Genomic DNA, 27497 nt, shown 5'->3' on the forward strand with positions numbered 1-27497 from the left:
ATCATTTACCAGCCACCCTCATACTGATGCAGGGTTGCTGAATGTGGCATTGAATGACGAGCACACAACAGTTTATATAGGGTGAAGTTACTAAATGTGTTGTGCTCAGATTCAAAGAAAACTTCCTTTTGCAGTCTAGGATACAAGACAAAGACTCAATAGTACTTACAGATGTCCAGAATACTTTGACAATATGGTACTTACTTGTCCACTGGGAGACCAGCTATTTGCCAGTCCCGAATCTTGACTGGATCTCCAAGAGTGCTTGACAAAGAGAAGGTCTCAGATACTGGGATCCCCTTGTCTTTGCACATGTCATACCACTCCTTTAGACACTCCTGCAACACAGATTACATCCATATGTCACAGATGACGCACTGAGATCACAGATCATACACAGACTTCACAGAAGTCACAAAGAGATCACAGATGGCACACAGAGTTCACAAAGGATGTATACACAGATGTCATAGATGATGCACAGAGATCACGGATGTCACAGATGACAGAGATAACAGATGACACACAGAAATCAGGCCACACAAATGACTCCCAGAGATCACCAATGACTCCCAGATGGCACGGATGACATACAAAGATCACAGTAGATCAAAGATGATACACAGATGTCACAGATGACAAAGATCACACATGTCACACTGAGATCACAGATGTCACAGATGACAAAGATCACAGATGACACACAGAGTTCATAGATGTCACACAGAGATCACACATGACACACAGAGATCACAGATGACACTCAGAGATCACAGATCACACAGATTACACCCAGAGATCACAGATAATACACAAATGTCACAGATGACACCCAGATGTCACAGATGACACATAGATATCACAGATGACACACAGATGTCACAGATGGCAAACATATGACACGCACATGTTACAGATGATGGACAGATGTCATACTTGGATCACAAATGATTATTATTCTTGTGTTAATCTGGAATCAAAATGATGTTTATGGAAAGGCCATCGTTAGGATGAGGTAGTGCTGTACATCAAGCCTTTCTCACCAGTCTATAATCCAGAATGAAAGGTCCAAGATAGGCTACCACACTGGCGGAGAGAAGGACATCACCCACAATGTTATCATACGTCTCACTGAGCTCATGGACATTCTGTGTCCATCGTGACCTTTCTCCACCTAGACCACTGATCAGCTTGTTGGCCCTCTCTATCTTCACCTTCGTCAACTCAATGTTGTCCTCCAAGTTCTGTAAAGTGGATATCAGTCAGATTCAAATATTTGTGATTATGATATACAAATTTGTAATGACTTCTAAAAGATAGAGAACAAAAGAAGCTCAGCTTCCTATCTCTTTCCTATCTCCTCAGCTCCTTACTGAACCATTCTGATAATAATCATGAGACCATTTCTGAAGGTTCCTTTTAAGCAGTATCTTTGGTACTGAAACAAATCAGCCCTGACCTTTTTCTCAGTTTGCTTCTGGTTGAGATGGTCATTGAGGTTGGCAAGCTTGTCACGAACAGTCTTTAGTTCTGTCTGCTTCTCCTTCAGCTTGGCCATCTGGTCCTCAAGGACACCTTCTGCCATTGCCAGACTCTGCTGCTTGGGAGCCACCACCTACAGAATATCAGTCAGTCAGTCAGTCGGTTGGGTTAAATTCAGATATATCACAGTGTATCAAGACATTGTGGAAAACCCCCAAGTGATGCTGGTTTCACAAGGGTTTTACTTGTAAACCCACAAGCACAGGAAAGATGTCCTTATCTCAGTGGGCTGGATAACCATCAAATCTCAGTGGGTAGAATCCAGAGAGTGAGGCCCTTGAATTCAGTGACTACCCTGATTGACTCTTATGGCAAGACAAACTTTTCTCCCCACCTCCAGCTCTATGATCAGACACCACTCACCTTGATGACACCATCATAAACATCCATGGCCCGTACCCACTTGCATAAACCCTCACAGGCTGAGGACACATTTTTGATGATGGCTGGATCAAAGTCAGGGTTGTTGATGTACTTCTCTCGGATCTTCTTGATGGTTGCTGCTGGAATGTTGTCTTTGTCATACTCCTTAAGTGACTCCAGAAACTTCATGTCTCCCAACATCTGCATATCACATATAAGTGGAAGAAATTCATAACTGACTAATTTTACAAGTCAACATTGAACATATTTTTCATGCGGACTAACTTCTAGAAAAGAATTACTTCTTAAAAACAGTTTTTTTTTCCATCCATCAATAATGGGTAATTACAATGTAGATAATCATTTAATGAAGCTACATAACAATAACAGAAGCGCACGTAAAATCAATTTAATGACAGTAACTATAAGTAGATAATTTAACCTCACCACTTTAGTCAGCTAGGTGGCCATACAGTAGAGTGTCTGACCATGGATCTGAGGTATGCGTTTCCAATCCCGCTTGGGAAAATATTTGTATTGTGAGTTTAATCTTGATATTTTCCAGTTGATTTCAAACACGCATGTATCATTTGAAAGTTGATGTCCATATAAATTTGAGAAAAGTAAAACCTGGGAAGCGGCCTTACTAATGAAAAGTGAAACCTGGGAAGAGGTCTTTCTAGCGAAACGTAAAACCTGTCCCTCCAAAACAAAAACCTCAAATGCAGTTATTCTGGGAAAACAAGAGATGACCTAATATATCGTGAGAAGCCCACTTTAGGTGTATATTTCAGGCTAACACATGAAGTGAAAGGGTCTGTAATGAAACTGAAAGTTAGGTGGATCTTCCCCATCACATCAGTTGCCTCCCACATGTTTGACCCAGAATACGGAAATCCATACTTTCTGTATTATAAAAATGACAGGAGTAATATGAAGAACAACCTATTTCCAGCTCAAGCATATGTTACCCCAGTGGAATGCTGCTGGTAGTCTTCCGCTGACATCTATATTTGCCAAGTTACTTACCTTCCTGGCAGGGGCCCAGTAGTCTTCTCCAGTCTTGCCATTTGGGTCCACCTTCCTCTCAGGCTTGATTCCCTGATACGAACAGGCAACCACTCACAAATATGAACAACATACTGACAACAGAAACATCATCATCAACATTTCAAAAACATCACATATAAAAGCTGAAACATATAACAGAAACACCATCATAAACATTTCAAGAACTTCACTTATAACAAGCCGAATTAACAATATATCATCAATATCTCAGCCAAACCAAATGTTGGCACAGTATCGTGTTCAAGTGATTCTGTAAATCACACCTACCTTCATGATGCAGACAGCCTCCATCACCAGCTTCACCCCTGACGGAGGATTCTGCAGGTTTTTTACGATGGATATGTCATTCTGCTTCAGAGTGTTGAGGGCGGCAACAGCAGCGTTCAGGGCGGGCAGAGCTACAGCAAGCTTGGCCTCACATTCATCCTTAGAAGAAAACAAATTCAAGGGTCAAAAACAAGTAAATGATAAAAACAGTAAACATCTTTACCTTTATTTTCATGACAAATATACAAACATGCATGAGGCAAATATTTTTACAAAAAATGCCTTTATAGCAATAACGGCTTCACCTTATTTACAAAGCCCAAACTGCAATAGAAAGTTTAATGACAGCTGACACAACGTACCTGGGTGAATCTTGTAGACTCACCTGCATATACATATTCTTGTAACTTACCTTGTCATCACACTAAGACTTACAGTGAAATCAACAACATAGGAAACACCAAAGTGGCTCACCTTGACACCGATGGTCCATGTTACTCACCTTGACACTGATGGTCCATGTGACTCACCTTGACACTGATGGTCCATGTGACTCACCTTGACACTGATGGTCCATGTGACTCACCTTGACACCAATGGTCCATGTGACTCACCTTGATAGCCTTTGCCTCCATGGCAGCCTTGTTGGCGCGAGCCTCATCTGCCTCCACAATGCCCTTCTTCTCCTCCACCTCCACCGTCTCCTCCTCAATGATTTTAATGAGCTCTTCAGTCTCCTTGCTTGTCTCGATCAACTTTGGCTGAAGGTCTATGAGTTCCTCTTGCATCACATTGATCTACAGAACAAGAAGAAATGCCATGATCTGCAGCTACTCATGATCCTGCACATGGGATATGTCACATGACCTGGCTTATAGTGGGGTTAGTCTTGTCCACACCCCACTCATATATCTACTAACTGTAGCAGTTATACACAATATCACCCAAGTGTGTTTTGACATCAAAATCCATCAATAAGAGCTATTACAAGTTCAAATCTTTGAAGCTTGTGATGGTATATTTGATTTTAAAGCACAAAAGAGTTAGAACTCATTTGTCATTAAAAATAAAATTAAAAACTGTTTCATTTCATAATTAGTAAAAACAATGTCTTCAGTGAACAACCACCTATCAGCTTCGGCTGCAGAGACATCAGTGAAGTCATTTCATATCAACATCATGCAAGCAATATCTCCTGTGGAATAGTGGCAACAAAACCATTTCCACATTGATGTCAACATCACGCAAGCAATAAAACCTGTGGAATAGTGGCAACAAAACTATTTCCACACTGATGTCAACATCACGCAAGCAATAAAACCTGTGGAATAGTGGCAACAAAACTATTTCCACACTGATGTCAACATCACGCAAGCAATATCTCCTGTGGAGTAGCGGCAACAAAACCATTTCCACATTGATGTCAACATCACGTAACCAATAAAACCTGTGGAATAGTGGCAACAAAACTATTTCCACAATGATGTCAACATCACGCAACCAAAAAAACCTGTGGAATAGTGGCAACAAAACCATTTCTGCATTCATAAGAAGTCTCTGCCAAAAGCAGAGTCAATTGTACACTGCGCAGATATTTGTTTCAGCAGTCCTACACTTGAATGATGTTTGTAAACTGGTGGGGTCTGAACCAAACAATCCAGTGATTGGCATCATGTGATATGATGACAGAGCATGTGTTTATGAATCACCATGAAATAGTGATGATAACAGGTGTTTGCGAATAATGAGACAGAAAGAAAGGTGTGACACCCTGGATGAGGTATGCAAGGGATTATACATGGAAGAGTTCCTCACCTGAGATTCAGAGAACTCCAGTTTCTCCAGACCCACCATGTACCTGTTCTTCAGTGTCAAGATCTCCAGCCTCTTCTTGTTTAACAGATTCTTGAAGGTCTTGATCAGTTCCAAGTAGGAAGTTGGAGTCACATAGTTCCTTCGCCTCATCGTTTCATAGTACCTACGTTAAATAACTGATTATGCTTTAAGTTCACTTAAAGGTATTTTCCAGCACTGATGGACACTAGCAATAAGGTTCACACATTGTAATAGTTGAGAGTCAAACCTTGGCACTCAGTATAATGAATGAGAGTTATAACGATGAGGTAATGGTGTTGGTTGGAAAATGCCACCTGTAAACATACATATATACCACTGTATTACTGACCTGGTTGAGAGTGCACGGACACTCTCATGGAAGTGTTTGCACATAACTACTGTATTGTCTCTGACATCCTGTGACATCTCCACCTCATCCAGGAACTTGTTGGCCACGAGCTCCAGGGCATCCTCCGGCCATGCCTACACCAACACACAGTACTGTCAGAGCATAGTTTGTTCACAGGATGAATACTGATTGACTGCAAAGTGTACTCGTTATTATTACTGCATGTTTGCTCTATGTACAATATGATATATGGATTCACTCATTCAGGATCTAAGCCTGGAGCCAGAGAACCTTAATCAATATACCACAGAAAAATATCAGTCAGTAGGGCATATAGTAGTACCATATAGTAGGACACATAGTGGGAATATTGTGTAGTAGGACATCTGGTACTTCAACCCCAAAATGGGGTGTGAGGCACATCAATTACTAACATAGCATCTTCTGCTGTACGGAGGATGGGTACAGGATGTACTCGTCAATCCCATTCTATCCACTACCCATTCATTTCTGTCAGCATATATTTCCCTGTCCCCCGACCCCAAGTGGATGGCCTGACCTTGAACCAGTCTATGGTGCAGCAGTTGATGAGGGAGGGGAACATCCGGAGTCTGTTCCGGAAAGTGTCTCCAATGGGACTGAATGCCAGCACAACATGAAGGTTACGTCGTATCCGCTCTATGAACTTGTTGTACATGTTCAAGGGAGTGAACTCTATCTGAAGGTTTTCCTGCTGACAAACCACCTGCATCTGCAAGTTACCAGTGATAGACCCGATCATTGCCAAGGCTATCAAAATCCTTAACAATACGACAAAGACATCAAAATCCTTACCAAGATGACAATAGTGATGTCAAAATCCTTACCGAGACAACATTAGAGACCATCAAAATCCTTACCCAGATGGCAATAGATAGTCTTCAAAATCATTACCAAGATGACAATAGAGAGTTTTCAAAATCCTTACTGAGATGACAATAGAGAGTCTTCAAAATCCTTACCAAGATGACAACAGACATCAAAATCCTTATCGAGATGACAATAGAGACATCAAAATCCTTATCGAGACGACAATAGAGATGTCAAAATCCTTACTAAGACAACAGTCGGTGTCAAGAACAAGATGGCATTTACAGTTGAACTGTTAATGATGACCATACAAATAATGTATAGATTAAAATGTTAAATTTTATTTCACTATTGAATCAAATTTAGATAGTAATGTCCCTTGACAATATATCAAGACATCCTTAACGAGCCTGACAACAATGGTTTTCAAAAACAAGAATTTACAGTATTTATGTTTCTCCTTGATAACAGCTTGCTCTCAACTCCACTAATCTCAGTAATATGACTCGATACCAACCTTCTCAATAATCTCCAGGCGTTCCTCGTTGTCGTACAGGTTTGGGATATCTCCGGTGTTCAGGATCATATTCACATCCTCCAGAAAGGACTCATCCTGTAACAGTTACCACTGTTACATCCTATATATGTATAAACTACATATCAGACCTGATCAACATTACATCATGAGCACTGATCCATGCAACTGGCATGCATCGATCATCTAAGACAGTCAGTCTAGCTGATCACATCTTACGACAAGCATGGGATTCCTGGAGTCATTTTCAACCAGCATCTTCACAATTGAAAAGTTATATATCAGACATCATCTCTATAGATGCTTGCCTTGATCTGGTGGTCTCCAAACAGGAAGACCGTGGACACTCCCTCATCCCCAGCTCTCCGCATCATCCGCTTCAGATCATCTCTCCACTCTACGGTTGTATAGTTCTTGGTGATCTCAATTTGGAATAGCTCAAAGTCAGACATAAATGCTGCCAGTCTGGTGACACTCTGACGACCACTGCCTCCAATACCTGGTCAGACAAACCATCACACAGCATGACTGACAATACCCTTAATACCTTGAAGCAGTTCTTCTATGCAGGGGTATTGTTTATGTCACAATTAGCAATGTTACATCTAGACCAGTGGCCAACAAGATGAGCAACAGTCCAGGGCGTCAGAAAACTATGAATCCACAACTTAGTTGACTCTTATGAAAAGCTATAAGCTGTGCAATGTGTGCAGCCCATTTCTAGTGATATTGTTGGAATACACATCGACAAACTCACTCATTTACACTAATGCACTACTCACTCAGTCACTGATGCATGCACTTACTCATTCAATCACTTTACTTGGGACTGTTTCGGTTTGGTTTTACATAAGCAGAGAAATTGGCTTAGATGGTGTATTGTTATCTTACTCATATGGAACTTTATGCTAGGTTGCAAGATCTTTAATCATGAAGGACATATCTCAATATACAACAAACTCACCCACAAGGAGGCAATGGCCGTTTGGCTGCTTGAGAACTCTACTAATTCTGGAGATGTGTTCGATGGCAAACCTGAACATCACCAGCTCCATGGGGGCCTTGCTCATCATATTGTACTCCTCCAAGTTGTGTTCTATTGTCTGAAGCAAGCAGTTGGTGTGACAGATTCATGTCCAACCATCTCAGACCCTTAGGTATTTGTCACCAACATCAGTTTTCATAATTAATATTGGTGTGCATTTAAATGGAATCACTGGTTTTGTGTGTTGTGTGGGAAAACTTGGTGTCTGTCATTATTATGCAACAATTGTTCAGCTATGTCACAAGCAATAAGCAAAATATCATCAATGCTATACATATTATCAAAGTCCTTCCTTTATTGTCAGCTATCTCACAAGTATGTTTCAAATGTTTAGAATATAACAATATTTTAATCATAGCCTGTAAACATATATGTAAGTTAATAAGAAGACAAAGTGATCAATATCCCCCACAAAGACAAAACACTGTTTATGAATATATCCACTATTTATGACTACAGTATGTCAATATTTTGGTGTGCATATGGCAGAATTGAAGGAGAGTATTGTAGAGTTTTACAGTTCTGCTCCAGAAATGAACACTACCACCAAATTCAGTCGAGATTGTTGGAAATGCAAATAGTATTTTATTCAGATATCCAAACCTACCCAAGGGCATCACCACACCAAGTTTGGTGATTTAAAGTTCTACTAAAGAAAAGAGCAAAACCATCAATTTCAGTCAAAAAGTCAAAATTCCTCTCATGGAAACCAGTTCAACCAGAAAATATAGTTCACATACTGGTGTAACCCCCAAAAGGCACATCTAGGGATCACGGTGAAAATGGTAAACATGTGTGCCATCTGCTGTGGAAAAGATAACATCCTCAAAGCCATGTCAGAGCCATGTTTCCATAGAAACCACACAAAATAAAATTGATACTTGGGTCATATCCCCAAAAGGCACATGTAGGGATCATGCTTGATATGTGTACCAAGTTTGATGAAGCTAGCATGCATAGTTTGGAAGATCTGCTTGAGAGAATAGTCACAGCCTAGGTGATCTTTCCATGGAAACCACAAAAAATAAAATTGATACTTGGGTCATATCCCCAAAAGGCACATGTAGGGATCATGCTTGACATATGTACCAAGTTTGATGAAGCTAGCATGCATAGTTTGGAAGATCTGCTTGAGAGAATAGTCACAGCCTAGGTGATCTTTCCATGGAAACCACAAAAAATAAAATTGATACTTGGGTCATATCCCCAAAAGGCACATGTAGGGATCATGCTTGATATGTGTACCAAGTTTGATGAAGCTAGCATGCATAGTTTGGAAGATCTGCTTGAGAGAATAGTCACAGCCTAGGTGATCTTTCCATGGAAACCACAAAAAATAAAATTGATACTTGGGTCATATCCCCAAAAGGCACATGTAGGGATCATGTTTGACATATGTACCAAGTTTGATGAAGCTAGCATGCATAGTTTGGAAGATCTGCTTGAGAGAATAGTCACAGCCTAGGTGATCTTTCCATGGAAACCACAAAAAATAAAATTGATACTTGGGTCATATCCCCAAAAGGCACATGTAGGGATCATGCTTGATATGTGTACCAAGTTTGATGAAGCTAGCATGCATAGTTTGGAAGATCTGCTTGAGAGAATAGTCACAGCCTAGGTGATCTTTCCATGGAAACCACAAAAAATAAAATTGATACTTGGGTCATATCCCCAAAAGGCACATGTAGGGATCATGCTTGATATGTGTACCAAGTTTGATGAAGCTAGCATGCATAGTTTGGAAGATCTGCTTGAGAGAATAGTCACAGCCTAGGTGATCTTTCCATGGAAACCACAAAAAATAAAATTGATACTTGGGTCATATCCCCAAAAGGCACATGTAGGGATCATGCTTGATATGTGTACCAAGTTTGATGAAGCTAGCATGCATAGTTTGGAAGATCTGCTTGAGAGAATAGTCACAGCCTAGGTGATCTTTCCATGGAAACCACAAAAAATAAAATTGATACTTGGGTCATATCCCCAAAAGGCACATGTAGGGATCATGCTTGATATGTGTACCAAGTTTGATGAAGCTAGCATGCATAGTTTGGAAGATCTGCTTGAGAGAATAGTCACAGCCTAGGTGATCTTTCCATGGAAACCACAAAAAATAAAATTGATACTTGGGTCATATCCCCAAAAGGCACATGTAGGGATCATGCTTGATATGTGTACCAAGTTTGATGAAGCTAGCATGCATAGTTTGGAAGATCTGCTTGAGAGAATAGTCACAGCCTAGGTGATCTTTCCATGGAAACCACAAAAAATAAAATTGATACTTGGGTCATATCCCCAAAAGGCACATGTAGGGATCATGCTTGACATATGTACCAAGTTTGATGAAGCTAGCATGCATAGTTTGGAAGATCTGCTTGAGAGAATAGTCACAGCCTAGGTGATCTTTCCATGGAAACCACAAAAAATAAAATTGATACTTGGGTCATATCCCCAAAAGGCACATGTAGGGATCATGCTTGATATGTGTACCAAGTTTGATGAAGCTAGCATGCATAGTTTGGAAGATCTGCTTGAGAGAATAGTCACAGCCTAGGTGATCTTTCCATGGAAACCACAAAAAATAAAATTGATACTTGGGTCATATCCCCAAAAGGCACATGTAGGGATCATGCTTGACATATGTACCAAGTTTGATGAAGCTAGCATGCATAGTTTGGAAGATCTGCTTGAGAGAATAGTCACAGCCTAGGTGATCTTTCCATGGAAACCACAAAAAATAAAATTGATACTTGGGTCATATCCCCAAAAGGCACATGTAGGGATCATGCTTGATATGTGTACCAAGTTTGATGAAGCTAGCATGCATAGTTTGGAAGATCTGCTTGAGAGAATAGTCACAGCCTAGGTGATCTTTCCATGGAAACCACAAAAAATAAAATTGATACTTGGGTCATATCCCCAAAAGGCACATGTAGGGATCATGCTTGATATGTGTACCAAGTTTGATGAAGCTAGCATGCATAGTTTGGAAGATCTACTCGAGAGAAGATGACATCTTCATCAACAGTCATAGTCACAGCCTAAGTGATGTTTCCATGGAAGTCACAAAAAATAAAATTGATACCTGGGTCATATCCCCAAAAGGCACATGTAGGGATCGTGCTTGATATGTGTACCAAGTTTGATGAAGCTATCATGCATAGTTCAGGAGATTTGCTCTGGACAAGATGGCATCCACGGTCTAAGTGATATTTCCATTGAAACCAGAAAAAATAAAATTGATATCTGAGTGCATCTATCCCCCCAAACGCATATATCATGCTTGACAGGTGTATCAAGCTTGGTTACGTTATCATGAATAGTTTAGGAGATATGCCAAGTATATGAGTATTGCCGACGCACAGATGTACATACTGATGTACGGACGGACAGAACCCCTTTTCTATATCCCCTGCAACATTGTTGTTTTGGGGGATAACTGAAGGCCTATGAAAGCTGTCATTGAGCATGTCAATATTCAGTGAATGGCACTGTTGTTCTTACCTCCCTCAGCTCATCCAGATTGAGGATTTCATTGTACAGTTTGTCCTCCCCTTTCTTTGTGAGATAGTCCCCAAACATCAGGCTGCGGATGGTGTCATCCCGGATGGACTTGCCAGGCTCCAGCAGGTGAGCGAACAAATTGTTCATCTTGTCCTTGAACTGTGACTCAACCACTGACTGCAAACACATCAAGAAGGAAACACTAGATGGATGTCTGTGGGATGATCCTTTGTTACTATGCCCAAAGATGTTTGGTTATTTCTCAAGGGAGGTTGGACCCCTTGCCCACTTAACAAAGACATTAAGCCTGATAGCTATTTCCTTATCTGATCCCTTGACCACTGACCTAAGATGTCCACCAGTAACATGAGGTCTAAGGTCTTCCCCTGTGTCGACATGGCCCAGGATGTTAAGCCAAGCATCTGATCCTTGGCCAGACCCCTTACCCACACTTCCACATAAATCACCCAGTCTTGAACCTATGAGTGTTATCCTGTAGTTCCTGTAGAAAGCAGGCATTTCATGTTTGGTTTGAATGTAACTGATGTTAGGTAACATTTTACCTTGACCATTTTGAAGAAAGTGTTGCGATCCTGGTCATCTACAAGTCTGTCATAGAACACCCGGTACACTTCATGCACCCACAGACGTGAGATCTTCTGTCCTGCAGTGGTGCCAACAGCCGGCATCACTGAAGATTTCATCAACAGGATACCCTGTCAACACAGGCAAGCAAACTGTACTAGTGTCTGTCACTTGTTGTCATCAATATTCCTATTTCTAAGACATGTAGGAAATATGATTCAGGGTATATTTGATTTATGATATAAGATCTGGGGTATATAGGATATAGGGTATTTAGGCTAAAAGGGATCTAGGATATGGGATCTGGGGTGTGTAGGATATACATAAGATCTAGAATATGTAGGATCTAGGATATATCATATAAGGATCAGTGGTACATAGAATCTTGGGTCTATCAGATCAATGGTATATAGGATATACGGTACATAGGATCAAGGGTGCATATGATCTAGTTATAAAGAATCAGTGGTATATAGGATATATAGAATACACGGTATAGGTTGTATTGGAAATAGGAGCTATGGTATATAGGATATATAGAATCTACAGTATATATAGGTACATAGGATCTGGGATATAAGATCTATGACATAGGATCCAGGATATATATAACCTAGGATGTAAAGTATGAAGTATATAGAATCTATTGTATATGATATAGGCTATATAGGATAAAAGACTTAGGGTGTATAGGATCTAGGATGTAAAATCTACGGTATACAGAATCTAGGATATAATATGTAGGGTATGTAGGGTCCAGGGTATATAAGATGCAGGGTACACAACCACTCAGTTTTCTCACCTGTACAACTCTGGCAAAGTCTCGAAGGTTGAACAGATAGTGGGACTTGGATGGTGTTGGGAGGAAGTTTGTGATAGCCATCTGGTAAATCTCTAATGTGGAGCCCAGTAGAATCTACACACGGAGAGATACATTCATCAACAGTCATTCAGCAATTCATACCTAAATTTACAAAATAGATGCCATATCTTTTCATCAATCATGCCTCAGTCATAAAGGGAACTAATATGTATTTGCTGTGGAAACATTCTTGAGTGTAGTGTCTTTTATAAAGTCACTCAATATTTTCTTGATACCGAATGACCCATGAAGGTCCAGAGTAGAATAGGCCTTCAGCAAACCATGCTTGCAATGAAAGGTGACAATGATTGTCGTAAGAAGCGACTAACGGGATCGGGTGTTCTGGCTCGCTGACTTGGTTGACACATGTCATCTGTTCCCAGTTGTGCAGATCGATGCTCGTGATGTTGATCACTGATTGTCTGGTCCAGACTCGATTATTTACAGACCTCCGCCATGTAGCTGCAATATTGCTGAGTGCAGCATAAAACTAAACTCACTCTCTCACTCACTTAATACCAAACTACCAAAATGTCTGCAAGTCTCAGATGCTAATATCAGGCATCATTTGGGAAACAGTTTGTGTTAAGATATTTCCTATTCTTGACACCTACCCTGGAGAACCTCCTGAGGGATGTCTCAAAACTCCTGAAGTGCCAGTCAATTATGGGGGAGAAAATATTCTTCATCGTCTCTTCATCAAATGTCTCAATGCCTATAACATTGAAGTGTCGCAGGAAGCGCTGTGTCACAGTGTTCCTGCCACCACCAGGCGGACCCATCGCCGCCAACATCACGATGTCCACCAACTGCAGCACAGACGTATCTTTCCTACAACATAGTAATATACAACATATACAACGTATCAATATTTGTCATGTCAAATTACAGTGCTGTTGCAAGATACAATAATACCATGCATTTATATAATGCACCTCTTCCACATCAAAGTGATCATGTCCAAATCTTGAAGGAGTCTGTGTCCAGATTACTTTTGTCAAAACTCATCACTAAATACACAACATCAATGAATTGTATTATCCTACAGATGCTTCTTTAGTTCCTAATAAATGGAGTGTGTGGGCCAATCCCTGGATGACATGGATAAAGAAACAGAGCAGTGATAATCTACATCATGTACCATGGTGCATCCATGGTGTCAGGACCAGAGTAGCTGTCTTCCACCGCATGATTACTGTACCATACCAGCTGTCATTTTACTGTAATCAGAATTTCTACTGGGAGCAGACCCTGGGGAGCTCCACAGATCATTGGGAGCTCCCCAAACCTCTGGGATCTCCACAGGCCACTGGCAACTGGACCACAGACTTCTAGGATCTCCACTGACCACTGGGAACTCCACACACATCTGTGAACTTCACAGACATCTGTGAGCTTCACAGACAACAAAGATCTTCACAGACATTTTGGAACTCCACAGACATCTGGGAACACCACAGACCTCTGGGATCTCTACAGACCAACCTCTGGGATCTCCACTGACCACTGGGAACTCCACACACATCTGTGAACTTCACAGACATCTGTGAGCTTCACAGACAACAAAGATCTTCACAGACATTTTGGAACTCCACAGACATCTGGGAACACCACAGACCTCTGGGATCTCTACAGACCAACCTCTGGGATCTCCACTGACCACTGGGAACTCCACACACATCTGTGAACTTCACAGACATCTGTGAGCTTCACAGACAACAAAGATCTTCACAGACATTTTGGAACTCCACAGACATCTGGGAACACCACAGACCTCTGGGATCTCTACAGACCACTAGGAACTCCAACCTACTACCTGTACTACATACCTGTCATACCAGAAGCCATGGTCAATCCACTGTCGCAGGATCTCTATAGGAGGCTGGGCACCATACCTTTCCTTGGCTGGCATGTTCAGGTCGTCCACAAACACACAGAGCTTCTTGCCCAGCGTTGGACCAAAAACTCCCTTCTTCCTTCTGGAACAAACATACCAGCACCAATTGAGTGTAACATACTTCAAGCAGGTATTATGTTCAGTACTTGAATTCAGTACCTGGAACCTCCCAACTCTGCCACATTGCCTCCCAAATGAACCTACCCCACCCTCATTCTACTTCACTAACCCAACTCCACTTCACTAACCTAACTCCACTTAATCTCATCCTCTCATCTCTGTGACATCCCAACGTCCTAACAAGCACAAAATGTTGGCATGTATTTGTATTTAATATGACAATAGGGTTGTAACATCACAGAGAATGGTAGTTGCCACTGCTAACTGATTTAGACAAAGGTGGTGGTCAGACAGCATTAGTGATATTAACTGTTTCAGAGCAGCGGCAGTTGCATAGCATTTACTTTAGCTCTAATTGAGTAGCTAACTGCAAAGCTCCACATTACGTCCAGCTACCCAGTGGTAATGCTTGTATCTCCCTTATTAAAGGGAACAGAGCCAAGTGATCTGACACTAGATCAATCATGACCCCTTAATGTTGAAATATATGTCAAACCACTACAATCACTCTGTGGAACAGTACCTACATCCTGTAACAAACAAAATGTCATATAACCTAAAACAGTGGATATTCTACCAAACATTTATGACATATGTACCGGTCAAGTTTTGAGAAGATGATGTCTTGTGTCTGATTGGCTGATGTTTGAGCCGAGAAGTTGATGTTGTTGATAATGTATTTGTCTTTTGGAAGCTGAAGTAGAAAGTTGTTGGTGATGGCACTTTTCCCCGTTCCCGTGGGGCCGACAAACAGCACAGGCTTGTCCTTGCTAAGGAACCTCTCTAAGAAGTAGCGCTGCCGCTCAGTTTCCACGGTGTTGATGATGACAGCATTAATCTACAAGGGGAGATAATCACAATTAGCAGAAAGTCCTGTTTGTGCTTTATCTCCTGTGTCATGATAAAACATAGATGCAAATATTACATGTAATCTTAACATGTCTCATGAGAAATAAAAACATAATACCACCACTTGTATCTTACAGTTTATTTTATCAGTTATTTTTGGATTAATACCATACATTTATAGACTAAAATACTGTCATAATATTGGCATCATATGAAAACATACTTAAAATGTGATACTCACCAATGTGAATTTTAAGTTATAAGAATCTATGTATGGTCTGACATATTTCTAACCAAAACCATCTTTAGTTATGTAGTTACCAACATTTATAGATTTATATCTGAAAAGGAAAGATGAAGCTTCATTCTTGATAACAATATCTTCAAATGTTCCTGTGAAGAACGCTGATAAGCTCATATATATGCCAACTGTAATTGTTGTGATGTGATGAGCCATGGCATATTTTACCTTATTTTCATCATTTCATTACAAAAATGCAATGATGTTTAAAAATAATAAATTATGTTTATAATCTTAATACTAAACATAAAACCGTGGGATTCTGTAAAGACAACATTACAACAAAGCAGGTGATCCACTAGCTATCTGTTACACCTGTAAATAAGCACAAGAATCATACTGACTTGACTGTCACAAACCAGGTACAGGGTCACCTTAACCAAAACGATACATAAGCAGTCTCAACATGTCATGTTAGAGGGAAGAAATCTAGGATGGCTAATTCATACTGAAGGTTTTCAGGGCAAGGCATAAAGGATTGTAGCTCCAAGTGTGGGACTGACAAAAAGGATGTTTTTATTTACCAAACCACCTTACATAGACAAATTGTTCTAATTAATCCATGTAAATACATTTTAATTCAACATATGACCTACACACAGATTGTTCATGAAAACCAACGAACATTTTATGAGGTCATTTATTGTAATATATGAACAATGAGATCCACAACAGTATTCGGCCCTCCTTCTTTACACATACTGTAATATATGAACAGAAATAGTCCTCAAGTCTTATTTGACTGGAATCATTTATGGTAAGTATTTATCAAAATATTGTGGAAACTTTTACATTGTAATATACACTCAAAGATATCAAATCCAAATGTTACAAATCTCTTCATTTCAACCCTTTTATGTTGTAAAGGCACATAATGTTACACATACAATATATTGCTACACAATTATCAAAACTGTGAATTATGTTTGGCTCAACAGGTACAAAACCCCTTTAAGACCCAAGGTTATAATGATATTTAAATATATTAACATCCTGTATTAGTAATGATGATATATCAATACATGACATCACAATGGGTAATAAGTATCAACTATCCTGATATAGAAATACACATAAAATAGACCCTGATGCACAGAGGACGGACGATGGACACAGACAACGGACCTCCACATTGAGAGATACATGCACTAACGGGGGTTTATTAACAGGGTAGCATATACCTCTCTAGGATAAAACATGGTGGGCGCAGGAGGTTGTTAGTAGCTGAAATGAGCGACAAGCTTACCATGATACGAAGATCTCTATCTCGCTGTCAAAATCAATGTCACATGGTTGAAATGTTAATTGCAACTAGATGAATTCAAATGAATAAAGAAAGATATTAATCTAAAGTGTAAAGTATGCGATAAAAGTATAACTGATATAAGCATTTGAGTTCAGTGTTTACCAACTACATTCAAATAAAGTTTAATATCCAGTTCAGTATCTAATATCAATTCTTAATCTTTAAGAAAGGAATTTCAAAATTTGAAGATTTAAGCATTCCACACAAGACATCTTGAAAGCAAAGTATCAGCTGTTTCCCCACTGTTGTATATTCAGCCAGTCAAGTATGCTACTCAATATAAGATAAGGACCACTCAAACTCTTTCATGTGACTACAATCAAATACCATGACAGATCATAGTGACAAGAAAGAATTGGATGGTTGTTAACGGTTTTTAGCAGAAAATTACAGAGAATTGTGAGATGGAGAAAAATGGGCTGGTTCTGAAATTTAACAAACTCATCAAACACATTTTTGGTAAACACAAAGGAAAGTTACATATAGTAATGATAATACAGAATAATGATGCTGCAAAGTTTCATGGATTAACTTAACATAACTTTCTTTACGTTTCTTAAAGAAAGTACAACAGAAGTTGTGAGATGCATGAAAATGTTCTTAATATCTGTGAGTTCCTTGCTGTGTTCACCATGAAATATGTTGCATTTATTCACCACCCTGTGGACATTGTAACCAAACTAGTAGTTTCAGAGAAACATCCAAACCACATCAGATTACTGAGGGAAATGCTACTTTTCTATATTTAGTATGACCTACTATGTCTAAAAATTCTCTCATAACCCTTTTTAGGTGGCAAAAGCATTTTACCAAGGCAGCCTGCTTATATATCTGCAAATGTGTGGGGTGAGAATACAATACACAAGCTCTCTCTCTCTTGCCCACTCCCTGTATTGTAGGTGATAAAATAATAAAGGTGTCAGCATTGTTTTTTCAGGATAGTCTGCCAGGGAACTACGAGCTTTTTGGTTCTTCCACTGGCTTGTCAGGCTGACATACAGACACCCTTTTAGACCTTGCACTGGTTCCAGAAAGCTGCTTACCGCACTAAAGACACAGATATCATCCCTCACATAGTGTAAAGCATTCCCTTGGTGAACTCCAGTATTGCATGAGTGGGAGGTAGTGTGACATGACTGACTAAAAGGCCTGCTCACTTATAGCAGTAATGAGTAAATAATTTCTTCCTGAAATAATCTCATCTAAGCGATCACAAATAGTTCTGGGATTAGAAAAGAAAGTGAATTATCAATGCATTTTAAATTGTATTAGTAGTTAGTTGTCCAAAGAAATAGAGCTGTTTTAATAGGAGCTATAAGCGACAGAGCAGAAGTTTGTTCGAAGAAGAATGGTCATTGCAAAGCAAGTGATATTATACATTTGCATTTTGCTCATATTACCATTTTGTTCCCAGCAAATTCAAAGAATAACATGGGATATGACTTGATATTTGAACACATTAGTACATCCTGATGATAGAAACCAACAAAATAGCAGTTATAAGTGATGATGGATGTTCATTCAATGATAGCGAGTCAGTGAGTTTAGCTTTGTGCAGCACTCAGCAATATTCCAGCTATATGGCTGCGGTCTATAAATAATCAAGTCTGGACCAGACAATCCAGTGATCAACATATGCACATCTGGGATCTGTGCAACTGGAAACAGATGACATGTGTCAACCAAGTCAGTGAGTCTAACCACCCAGTCCCATTAGCCCCCTCCAATGATAAGCATGGGTTACTGAAGACACATTCTAACCCAGTTTTCATCAGTCTTATTCAATGATTATCAATAGACTTAAATGCCACAGCATCATCTGAGAGTAGTATCTTGTATACTGAGAAGTGAACTGTACTTAACTCTTGTTGATGTGAAAACACAACACACATCCCTCACAGATAAAGCTAAATGGGTGCTTATGTAAGTTGATATGACAGAGTATGGTAATAGGAACAATGAAGTCACAATGAAATGAGTGATTATATCATATTCAAAAGTGATATAAAGGGATGTATTATCATGTCTTTAGGTATATTTCTTGAAAACATATACTTTTTAACTTGGGAAATTGATCTCCACTTAAAAAATCCTCCTTGAACAAACAAAATGTTTCACATCTGATTAATGACAATTTCTATGGTATTATGTACATTTACATCATTGCCAAAAAAGTGTACAGAAAATGTAGAAACAGCCGTGGGAAACTAAATACACCTAACACCTCATTGTTAACACCAGGTACCATAGCAACAGCCAACAAACTACCACATGTCTGCTTCACCCCAAAATGACAAGGTAAATGTTACTGATTACAGGTAAATGAAAGTATTAGTACAGAAGTAGGAGTGAAAGCCGTGAAATGTCATGGTAGTCACTTAATTTTAGTTGAAAACTTATCACAATCAACATTTCGTCCCTTTAGCCTAAAACTGATCACAGTCGTGTAATTGTTCATATTTTCGAAATGAAATAATACATGAACTTCATATTTCACAATAACAAAAATTGATAAAATGACACCTGTTATGCAAGACTGTTATCCTGTAGATGAAAGATTATGTTCCTCTAGGATTTAGGCATAAGGATGTGTCCTTACAGTGAGATGTCATATAGTGCAAAGTGTAGTCAAGTGACAAGGTATATTGTGTGCAGACTCTCAGTGATGAAGGTAAATAACACACGATCAGCATAGTGAACACGTTCTTATTTAAAAGGTATAAATTAAAAACCTGTCATCCCATACATTGCTTGTTATTATTGCATCAGTGCACCATAATCAGATTTGTGTTGATATAGGAATATGTGGACTTGGAGAACTTAGATCCTACTTCCCTGAAGACAAACAGTCTAAGCATATCTATATTCTAATTCAGACAACCTCACTTTCTCTTGAACAATATATAAAAAGTGACACTTTGCTCAATTCAGCATACTGATTATTTAAATATGCATGAATGTCTTGTAAGAAAATGATTATTCCAAATAAAATATTAAATTCCTTTGTTGGCATTGTTATCATTTGTGAGGGAAGTAGGATGCCAAGGTGCATGTATGGAGAGGATGAAATGATATAATACAGGATGTCTTACCGAATCATCAGAAGCAAACACGCTTTGTGGTTTTGTCTTTGGGTTAAACAAAAATAACACACAAGTCATTAAACAAAGATGTTATCAAAGTGATTGGGAATATTCATCAACTGGCATGAAAATTTCACAAGATTTACATTACATTAAACATTCTTTATATGGAAGGTGAACTTAGTGAGGACTGTTGCCATTGTATATTAACAGAACAGTCACGTCAACTAAGGGAGACAACTGATGATAAGACTTGTCATTCTTACCATACCTCACATCCTAATCTGCCACATATTAAGACACACCCCTAACACAGCTTGTGCTAAAAACATTTCACCTTTTGAATCATGACACAATATTAAGAATAGAAATTTGTACATGAACTATTTATTGTCACAAAAGACATTTTACCAGGGAAGGAACTTTGTGAAGCTTACAACTATTCTATGCACCTCTCAACTTATGGAAAAGGCAGCAGTCATAATGTAATTCATATTATGTGCACTTGCCTTTTGAATTCTTTATATCATGGAAGTATGAACACATTCCTAGGACAACTGGAGTAGAATGTATCTTAATCAGATGTACTTGCCAACATAGATGTTGACAAATCTTACCATATCACAATGCTGTAACACAAATAACATCGAGCCTCTCTTACAAGATTCCTCAGGCCTAGTCAATATTATAAAGTGGTAATATTGATGTAGGGGTGAAATCCAATCCTGGCAGGGTTACCCAACAGTATATTTAGCTGGACATGGCACAACCCAGCCATACTTTGAAGCATAGGGCAACTAGAAGAATTATTGTGAAATAGAGTATATACCTCAGGATAAAATCATTATTTGCTACAGTGTAATACTTTAACAAGGAAATGAACAACAAAACATTGGACTGTTTACAACAAACTATTAATAACTGCATGAAATGATTGGCTGTTTACTAAAATGCATATTTCTCAGGATGAAATGATTGGCTGTTTATTACAATGTATAACACTCTGGATGAAATGATTAACTTCCATTACATTATGTATAACACTTTGCATGCAATGATTGAATGTTAAATACTACAATGTATAAGTTTCACGGTGAAGCAAAACACATCTGGCTGACTGACATTCTAGCTAAGACACTGACATGCACACAAATGCCCACAGATACACGGTCACAAAACACACATGCAGTTTTTAAACATGCTACCCCATCACCTTACATTTGAGAAAAAAACCATCATCTGAACTTGATGACACAAAGAGAACAAACTGCTTATTTATTTTAAATTAGTACTTCTGGTTAAAACTGATAATTATCCTCCATCCATACATACTGGTCATCACCTTATAATGCATATACACCACAAGAATAAACATAAGAGATATGTTGGATTCCCCTCTCCTGGAGACACTCACATGCTTCACATGTAGACAGTGTAACATTATTAATTACAATAAACAATATTTTCACACTAGTTGGTAAATATTGTGTTGATATATTTACCTGCTCAGCATTATAGGCACAACATAATTTTGATGGTCATTGCTACATAATATTAATTTGTTTAATGTCAACTAGTTGTTAAACAAACAGGATCACATTCAGTACTGATGTTTGCTTACCGTGGCAACTTCCTCCTAGCAAGGGATTAAGAGGTTATACTGACATGAAGAACACAACTGAGGTGAAGAAAAGCACAAATACCCTGTAGCCATCAGCCTCACCAACCTTCCTTATGTTTCTTTCAATTAACACTCTGATATGCCATGTAAGGATGGCCTCCGGTGAAGACAAAATATGGATTAAGCCAAAAGGTAAATAAAATGCTAAAACTGTTTTGAAACAATCTTACCAACTACATTAAAAAGACGCTCCATGAAAGTAGTTAAATAACACCTGATTCTTTTCATATCAACCACAGCAATATGAAAGAATTTCAGGGGTATTTTTCTCAAGTTCATCTACGATCCTTCTTTGTTTGTTCATTGTTAAATCCTATTTACAGCATATTGCAGCAGCAACAACTGTGAAACAAGATCTGCAAATGTTTTATATTTGAGCAAAGTCTTACTGAGAAGTAATATACACAATAATACAGTCACTTGGTCACTTTTTCCACTGCCTCTGGCACAGGCTGCAGGAGGATAATTTCAGTGAAAACTTTCAACCCATCTTAGCACAGACTGATTGAAACCCATTTAAACCCTTCTTAGCACAGACTGCTACAAACCCATTTCAACCCTTCTTAGCGCAGACTGCTACAAACCCATTTCAACCCATCTTAGCACAGACTGAATGAAACCCATTTCAACCCATCTCAGCACAGACTGAATGAAACCCATTTCAACCCTTCTTAGCACAGACTGCTAGAAACCCATTCCAACCCTTCTTAGCACAGACTGCTACAAACCCATTTCAACCCATCTTAGCACAGACTGCTACAAACCCATCTTAACCCTTCTTAGCACAGACTGAATGAAACCCATTTCAACCCATCTCAGCACAGACTGAATGAAACCCATTTCAACCCTTCTTAGCACAGACTGCAAGAAACCCATTCCAACCCTTCTTAGCACAGACTGCTACAAACCCATCTTAACCCTTCTTAGCGCAGGCTGCTACAAACCCATCTCAACCCTTCTTAGCGCAGGCTGAATGAAACCCATTTCAACCCATCTTAGCACAGACTGCTAGAAACCCATTTCAACCCTTCTTAGCACAGGCTGCTACAAACCCATTTCAACCCATCTAAGCACAGACTGCTACAAACCCATTTCAACCCATCTTAGCACAGACTGCTACAAACCCATTTCAACCCATTTAAGCACAGACTGCTACAAACCCATCTCAACCCTTCTTAGCGCAGGCTGAATGAAACCCATTTCAACCCTTCTTAGCTCAGGCTGCTACAAACCCATTTCAACCCATCTTAGCACAGACTGCTACAAACCCATTTCAGCCCTTCTTAGCACAGGCTGCTACAAACCCATTTCAACCCATCTTAGCACAGGCTGCTACAAATCCATCTCAACCCTTCTTAGCACATACAGAATGAAACCCATTTCAGCCCATCTTTGCACATTTCAATCGTTCTTAGCACAGACTGCTAGAAACCCATTTCAACCCATCTTAGCACAGACTGCTACAAACCCATCTCAACCCTTCTTAGCGCAGGCTGCTACAAACCCATTTCAACCCATCTAAGCACAGACTGCTACAAACCCATTTCAACCCATCTTAGCACAGAGTGCTACAAACCCATTTCAACCCATTTTAGCACAGACTGCTACAAACCCATCTCAACCCTTCTTAGCTCAGGCTGCTACAAACCCATTTCAACCCATCTTAGCACAGACTGCTACAAACCCATTTCAGCCCTTCTTAGCACAGGCTGCTACAAACCCATTTCAACCCATCTTAGCACAGGCTGCTACAAACCCATCTCAACCCTTCTTAGCGCAGGCTGCTACAAACCCATTTCAACCCTTCTTAGCACATACAGAATGAAACCCATTTCAGCCCATCTTTGCACATTTCAATCGTTCTTAGCACAGACTGCTAGAAACCCATTTCAACCCATCTTAGCACAGACTGCTACAAACCCATTTCAACCCTTCTTAGCACAGAGTGCTACAAACCCATTTCAGCCCATCTTTGCACATTTCAACCCTTCTTAGCACAGAGTGCTAGAAACCCATTTCAACCCTTCTTAGCACAGAGTGCTACAAACCCATTTCAGCCCATCTTCGCACATTTCAACCCTTCTTAGCACAGAGTGCTAGAAACCCATTTCAACCCTTCTTAGCACAGAGTGCTACAAACCCATTTCAACCCTTCTCAACACAGACTGCTTCAAACCCATTTCAACCCTCCTTAGCCCATGCTGCTAGAAACCTATTTCAATCCTTCACAGCATAGGAGACTGGAGACCCATTTCAGTTTTATCTTGTATAGCATATGTTGCCCTGGACTCATTTGAATCCTGGAGAGCATTAGGTTGTTAGAGATCCGATTTAAACCCTCAGTCCCTGTAGACATGATCTGATGTACTGATGAAGCCGTTTCACTCAACAAATTATGCACACATAAAGGATAATCTATGAAATAACAGGAGCATAGTCTGTTGGCCATCAAGATTACCTTCATCGACTGAAGTAACATACAGAGATGTAACAAGTAGGTAATGGTACAGCTTTTATGATTCTTGTAAACAGTCAACAAATATTTGATGTTTTCTGTCAGATATACCTCTTGTCTGTTTTCACAATGATAACTATGGATCCTCCTAAACAAATTGGATGATCATGTAGGTTTGGAGGCTTTGAATTCATGTAGGTTTTTTGTTATGATTTAAGAGAAATAATTATACAGAAATTGATACAATAATCAACATGACAGACAGACAGACAATACGACACACATACTGGCAGTAAACTACAGGTCTCAGCTAAACAGAAATTTAAAAGTGGAGCTAAAAAACATTTTTGGTTTAAAAATATGATGATATGCAAATAATTACAGCAAAAGCAATATAATTGCTAATATTATCTATCATTTTCTCAAATAAACTTCAATGTTAGACAAGAAAATAAAGAGAACATGGGAAAATATTTTGATTGCCAGCTGAGCCACAGTTATCTCCTCACTAGCACATCTACTGACCACCAGGACAAGACACAGATAACATACAACATTGTTACCTGGATTTCCTGCAGGCAAAAAGCAAAGTGAAGTCTTTAGTCAATTTATGAAAGAAATCACTCCCTCATGGATAAAAGTGTGTGTGATACTATTTTGAGCTGTGTTAATGAAAAGTTAATGAAACGAAAAAAAATCATGTGTGTACCACAAGAGTAACTCTATGTGATGCTTGTATTACATGTAGGGCAAGGATTGAGAACTGAACTTGTCTTGATGGTAATCAAAACTAATTATGCAACACTTGACAAAATACAAGATCACTTAGCATAACTGAATTCCAAGTTTGAGGAACTTTTAACCCAAAAAGAATCATTAAATACTCTGTAGTCTTAATACTATTTGACATATTTCAAAATATCTTTTCTCCAAGATGACCTAATGAACAAAAATAAGGTTTTCACTACCATGGAAATCAATATTATTAAGTGTGAGATAGGCAATGTTTAGGAAAAAGCAACAGCAAAACGGATTTGTTAGAAAAACACTCAAAACGCAAGTTTTATATATGTGAGTTAATTATACTTGCATGATATCTCTACTTAAAACCTTTCGCAACAGAACTATTTTCAGATAATTTCATCATATTTCAGATAGATATCCACTTATAGAAGTAAATACCTACTGACCATGCTCGCACGCACGCATGCACGCACGCAAACTATAGTGTACATAGCATATACGTGCAATGCAAACACAGGCCATGCGTGAAGAGGACTTGTTTCTCTTGTACTGCATAAGAGACAGATGGCTGATATCTCTCAGTATACAGAGCTGAGCTCACACTTGAGAAACAGACAAAGGAATTATCACTTTCAAAGAAAACTGAAAATATGTTTATATTGTTATGAAAACAGCTCATTTATTGAAGTACTTTCTACTTTCCAAAACCAGAAGAGTGTGTTCTTCAGTGAAGAATTGACTTGAATTTTTATATAAAAGCTCCAAATTCCACTAAATAATCATAGGAAATGTCTATTATAGTAAATTCGCTGTATGATACCAGCAAAACTATAAACACACTGGTAGACTTACATCCTGAATGCATTGCTTTGTTTTTTCTGACTGTTATGTACTAGGTGGATCAGCCACTCTACTTATGCAGTCAATCTTGAGATGCCAATGTTTATCTCAGTATCAGTAAATTCATGTGTCAATTTTGTATCATCACAGAATTATAAATGTCAATTTCAAATTATCAGTTCTCAGCCCAGTTAATATTTTAAATTGCATGTCCATAAGGGGAATTGTTTTATCTATACACTTATTGAATACTTAGTAATTAAAGGTCACATGCAACAAAACAATCAAACATAATTAAAACACATTTATCACTTATTCATGACATATAATATACACTGCTGCTTTTAAAAAAACAAATAAACAAAATTATAAGCGTACAATTGCGATTCAAAAGTGCAATATTTTGTACTTGGGCTTACTTCCCCCCAAACAAAGCCCTCGGGAGACCAAACCCAGTCATAGCTGGTGGATGTGCATTCAAGTGTAACATACGTTTCCGATTGGCTGTTTCATTTGCTGATATGTTGAGAGTTCATTGTGTGTAGAGAAAGATGATCTGTTTAGTATAGCGAGTCACAAGAAAGTAAGATTCTTTATGGATAACAACTTCTTTTTGTGTATTTGATTTGTCGTTTCAGTATGGATTCATATACTGTTGTCAAACAAAATCATATACACTAAAAGAAGTCGCTATCCATGAAGAATGTATATAGAGATGTTGGGGTTTGAAAATACATGTTCTCCGAATTTGCGCTCGATCCAATAAAAAATCATGTCAGTAGAGATGGTAAACTACTGTGTGGCTGGAATCTGTCATTCGTCCAAAGCAGGACTTGAAAGTGACAGGAGTTTGCACCAGTTTCCATCAGATCCAGTCATCCGAAAAAAATGAATGTAGTTTGTTTGCAACCCACAGATGTAAAAACATCTCATGTGTATCACACCTGCCTAATTACATAATGTGGCAGAGACGGGACTCGGGTGCAGGAGTCATAAATCAACTTATTTTCTTTATGTCGTATAGTCTGATAGGTGTTAAGTTCAAATTGCACGTGGTCAATGATTGAAGCTGTGTACTGCTTATTGTCTTTAACAGACAGGCAGGCAGACATATAGGTGTCAATAAACCAGACACTGAGCTTTCTTTGTGACAGAGACTGCTTACCACAATCAACAAGTTTGTATTTTTACGTAACGAGTAGACTATTTACTTGTTTGTGTCCACAACCAAGATTAGATTACTGCTCACGACCTCAGACGCTGGGCATGCATACTGTTTCAAGCTCCGCGAATCTATTCACTGCGCATGCGTTATGGACGCAGCGCAGCACAGCTGTTGAAACCAGTTTTCCCCCCAGCGCTGGGGGGAATTTAGTGAAACGCCTGAACTCTGATTTCCCGGGCTTTTTT

The 27497-nt window shown here is 39.0% G+C and overlaps 1 protein-coding gene across 1 annotated transcript in view; it reads right to left on the minus strand.

The window, feature by feature from the left end:
* Positions 1–27497, minus strand: part of LOC137297115 (dynein axonemal heavy chain 3-like) — an 83268-nt gene that overhangs the window by 25345 nt on the left and 30426 nt on the right. The window contains exons 38-56 of the mRNA XM_067829109.1: positions 15428–15666; positions 14641–14790; positions 13426–13642; positions 12752–12865; positions 11928–12080; positions 11365–11541; positions 7777–7915; positions 7121–7311; positions 6795–6890; positions 5988–6179; positions 5429–5562; positions 5059–5221; positions 3858–4040; positions 3244–3402; positions 2935–3006; positions 1906–2106; positions 1460–1615; positions 1044–1244; positions 205–338 (exon numbers count right to left, since the gene is read on the minus strand). Coding sequence (XP_067685210.1) covers positions 205–338; positions 1044–1244; positions 1460–1615; positions 1906–2106; positions 2935–3006; positions 3244–3402; positions 3858–4040; positions 5059–5221; positions 5429–5562; positions 5988–6179; positions 6795–6890; positions 7121–7311; positions 7777–7915; positions 11365–11541; positions 11928–12080; positions 12752–12865; positions 13426–13642; positions 14641–14790; positions 15428–15666 — 3071 coding nt within the window. The remainder of the gene's footprint in view (positions 1–204; positions 339–1043; positions 1245–1459; positions 1616–1905; positions 2107–2934; positions 3007–3243; positions 3403–3857; positions 4041–5058; positions 5222–5428; positions 5563–5987; positions 6180–6794; positions 6891–7120; positions 7312–7776; positions 7916–11364; positions 11542–11927; positions 12081–12751; positions 12866–13425; positions 13643–14640; positions 14791–15427; positions 15667–27497) is intronic.

This window comes from Haliotis asinina, chromosome 9 (genome assembly GCF_037392515.1).
Source record: "Haliotis asinina isolate JCU_RB_2024 chromosome 9, JCU_Hal_asi_v2, whole genome shotgun sequence".
Lineage (NCBI taxonomy): Eukaryota > Metazoa > Mollusca > Gastropoda > Lepetellida > Haliotidae > Haliotis > Haliotis asinina.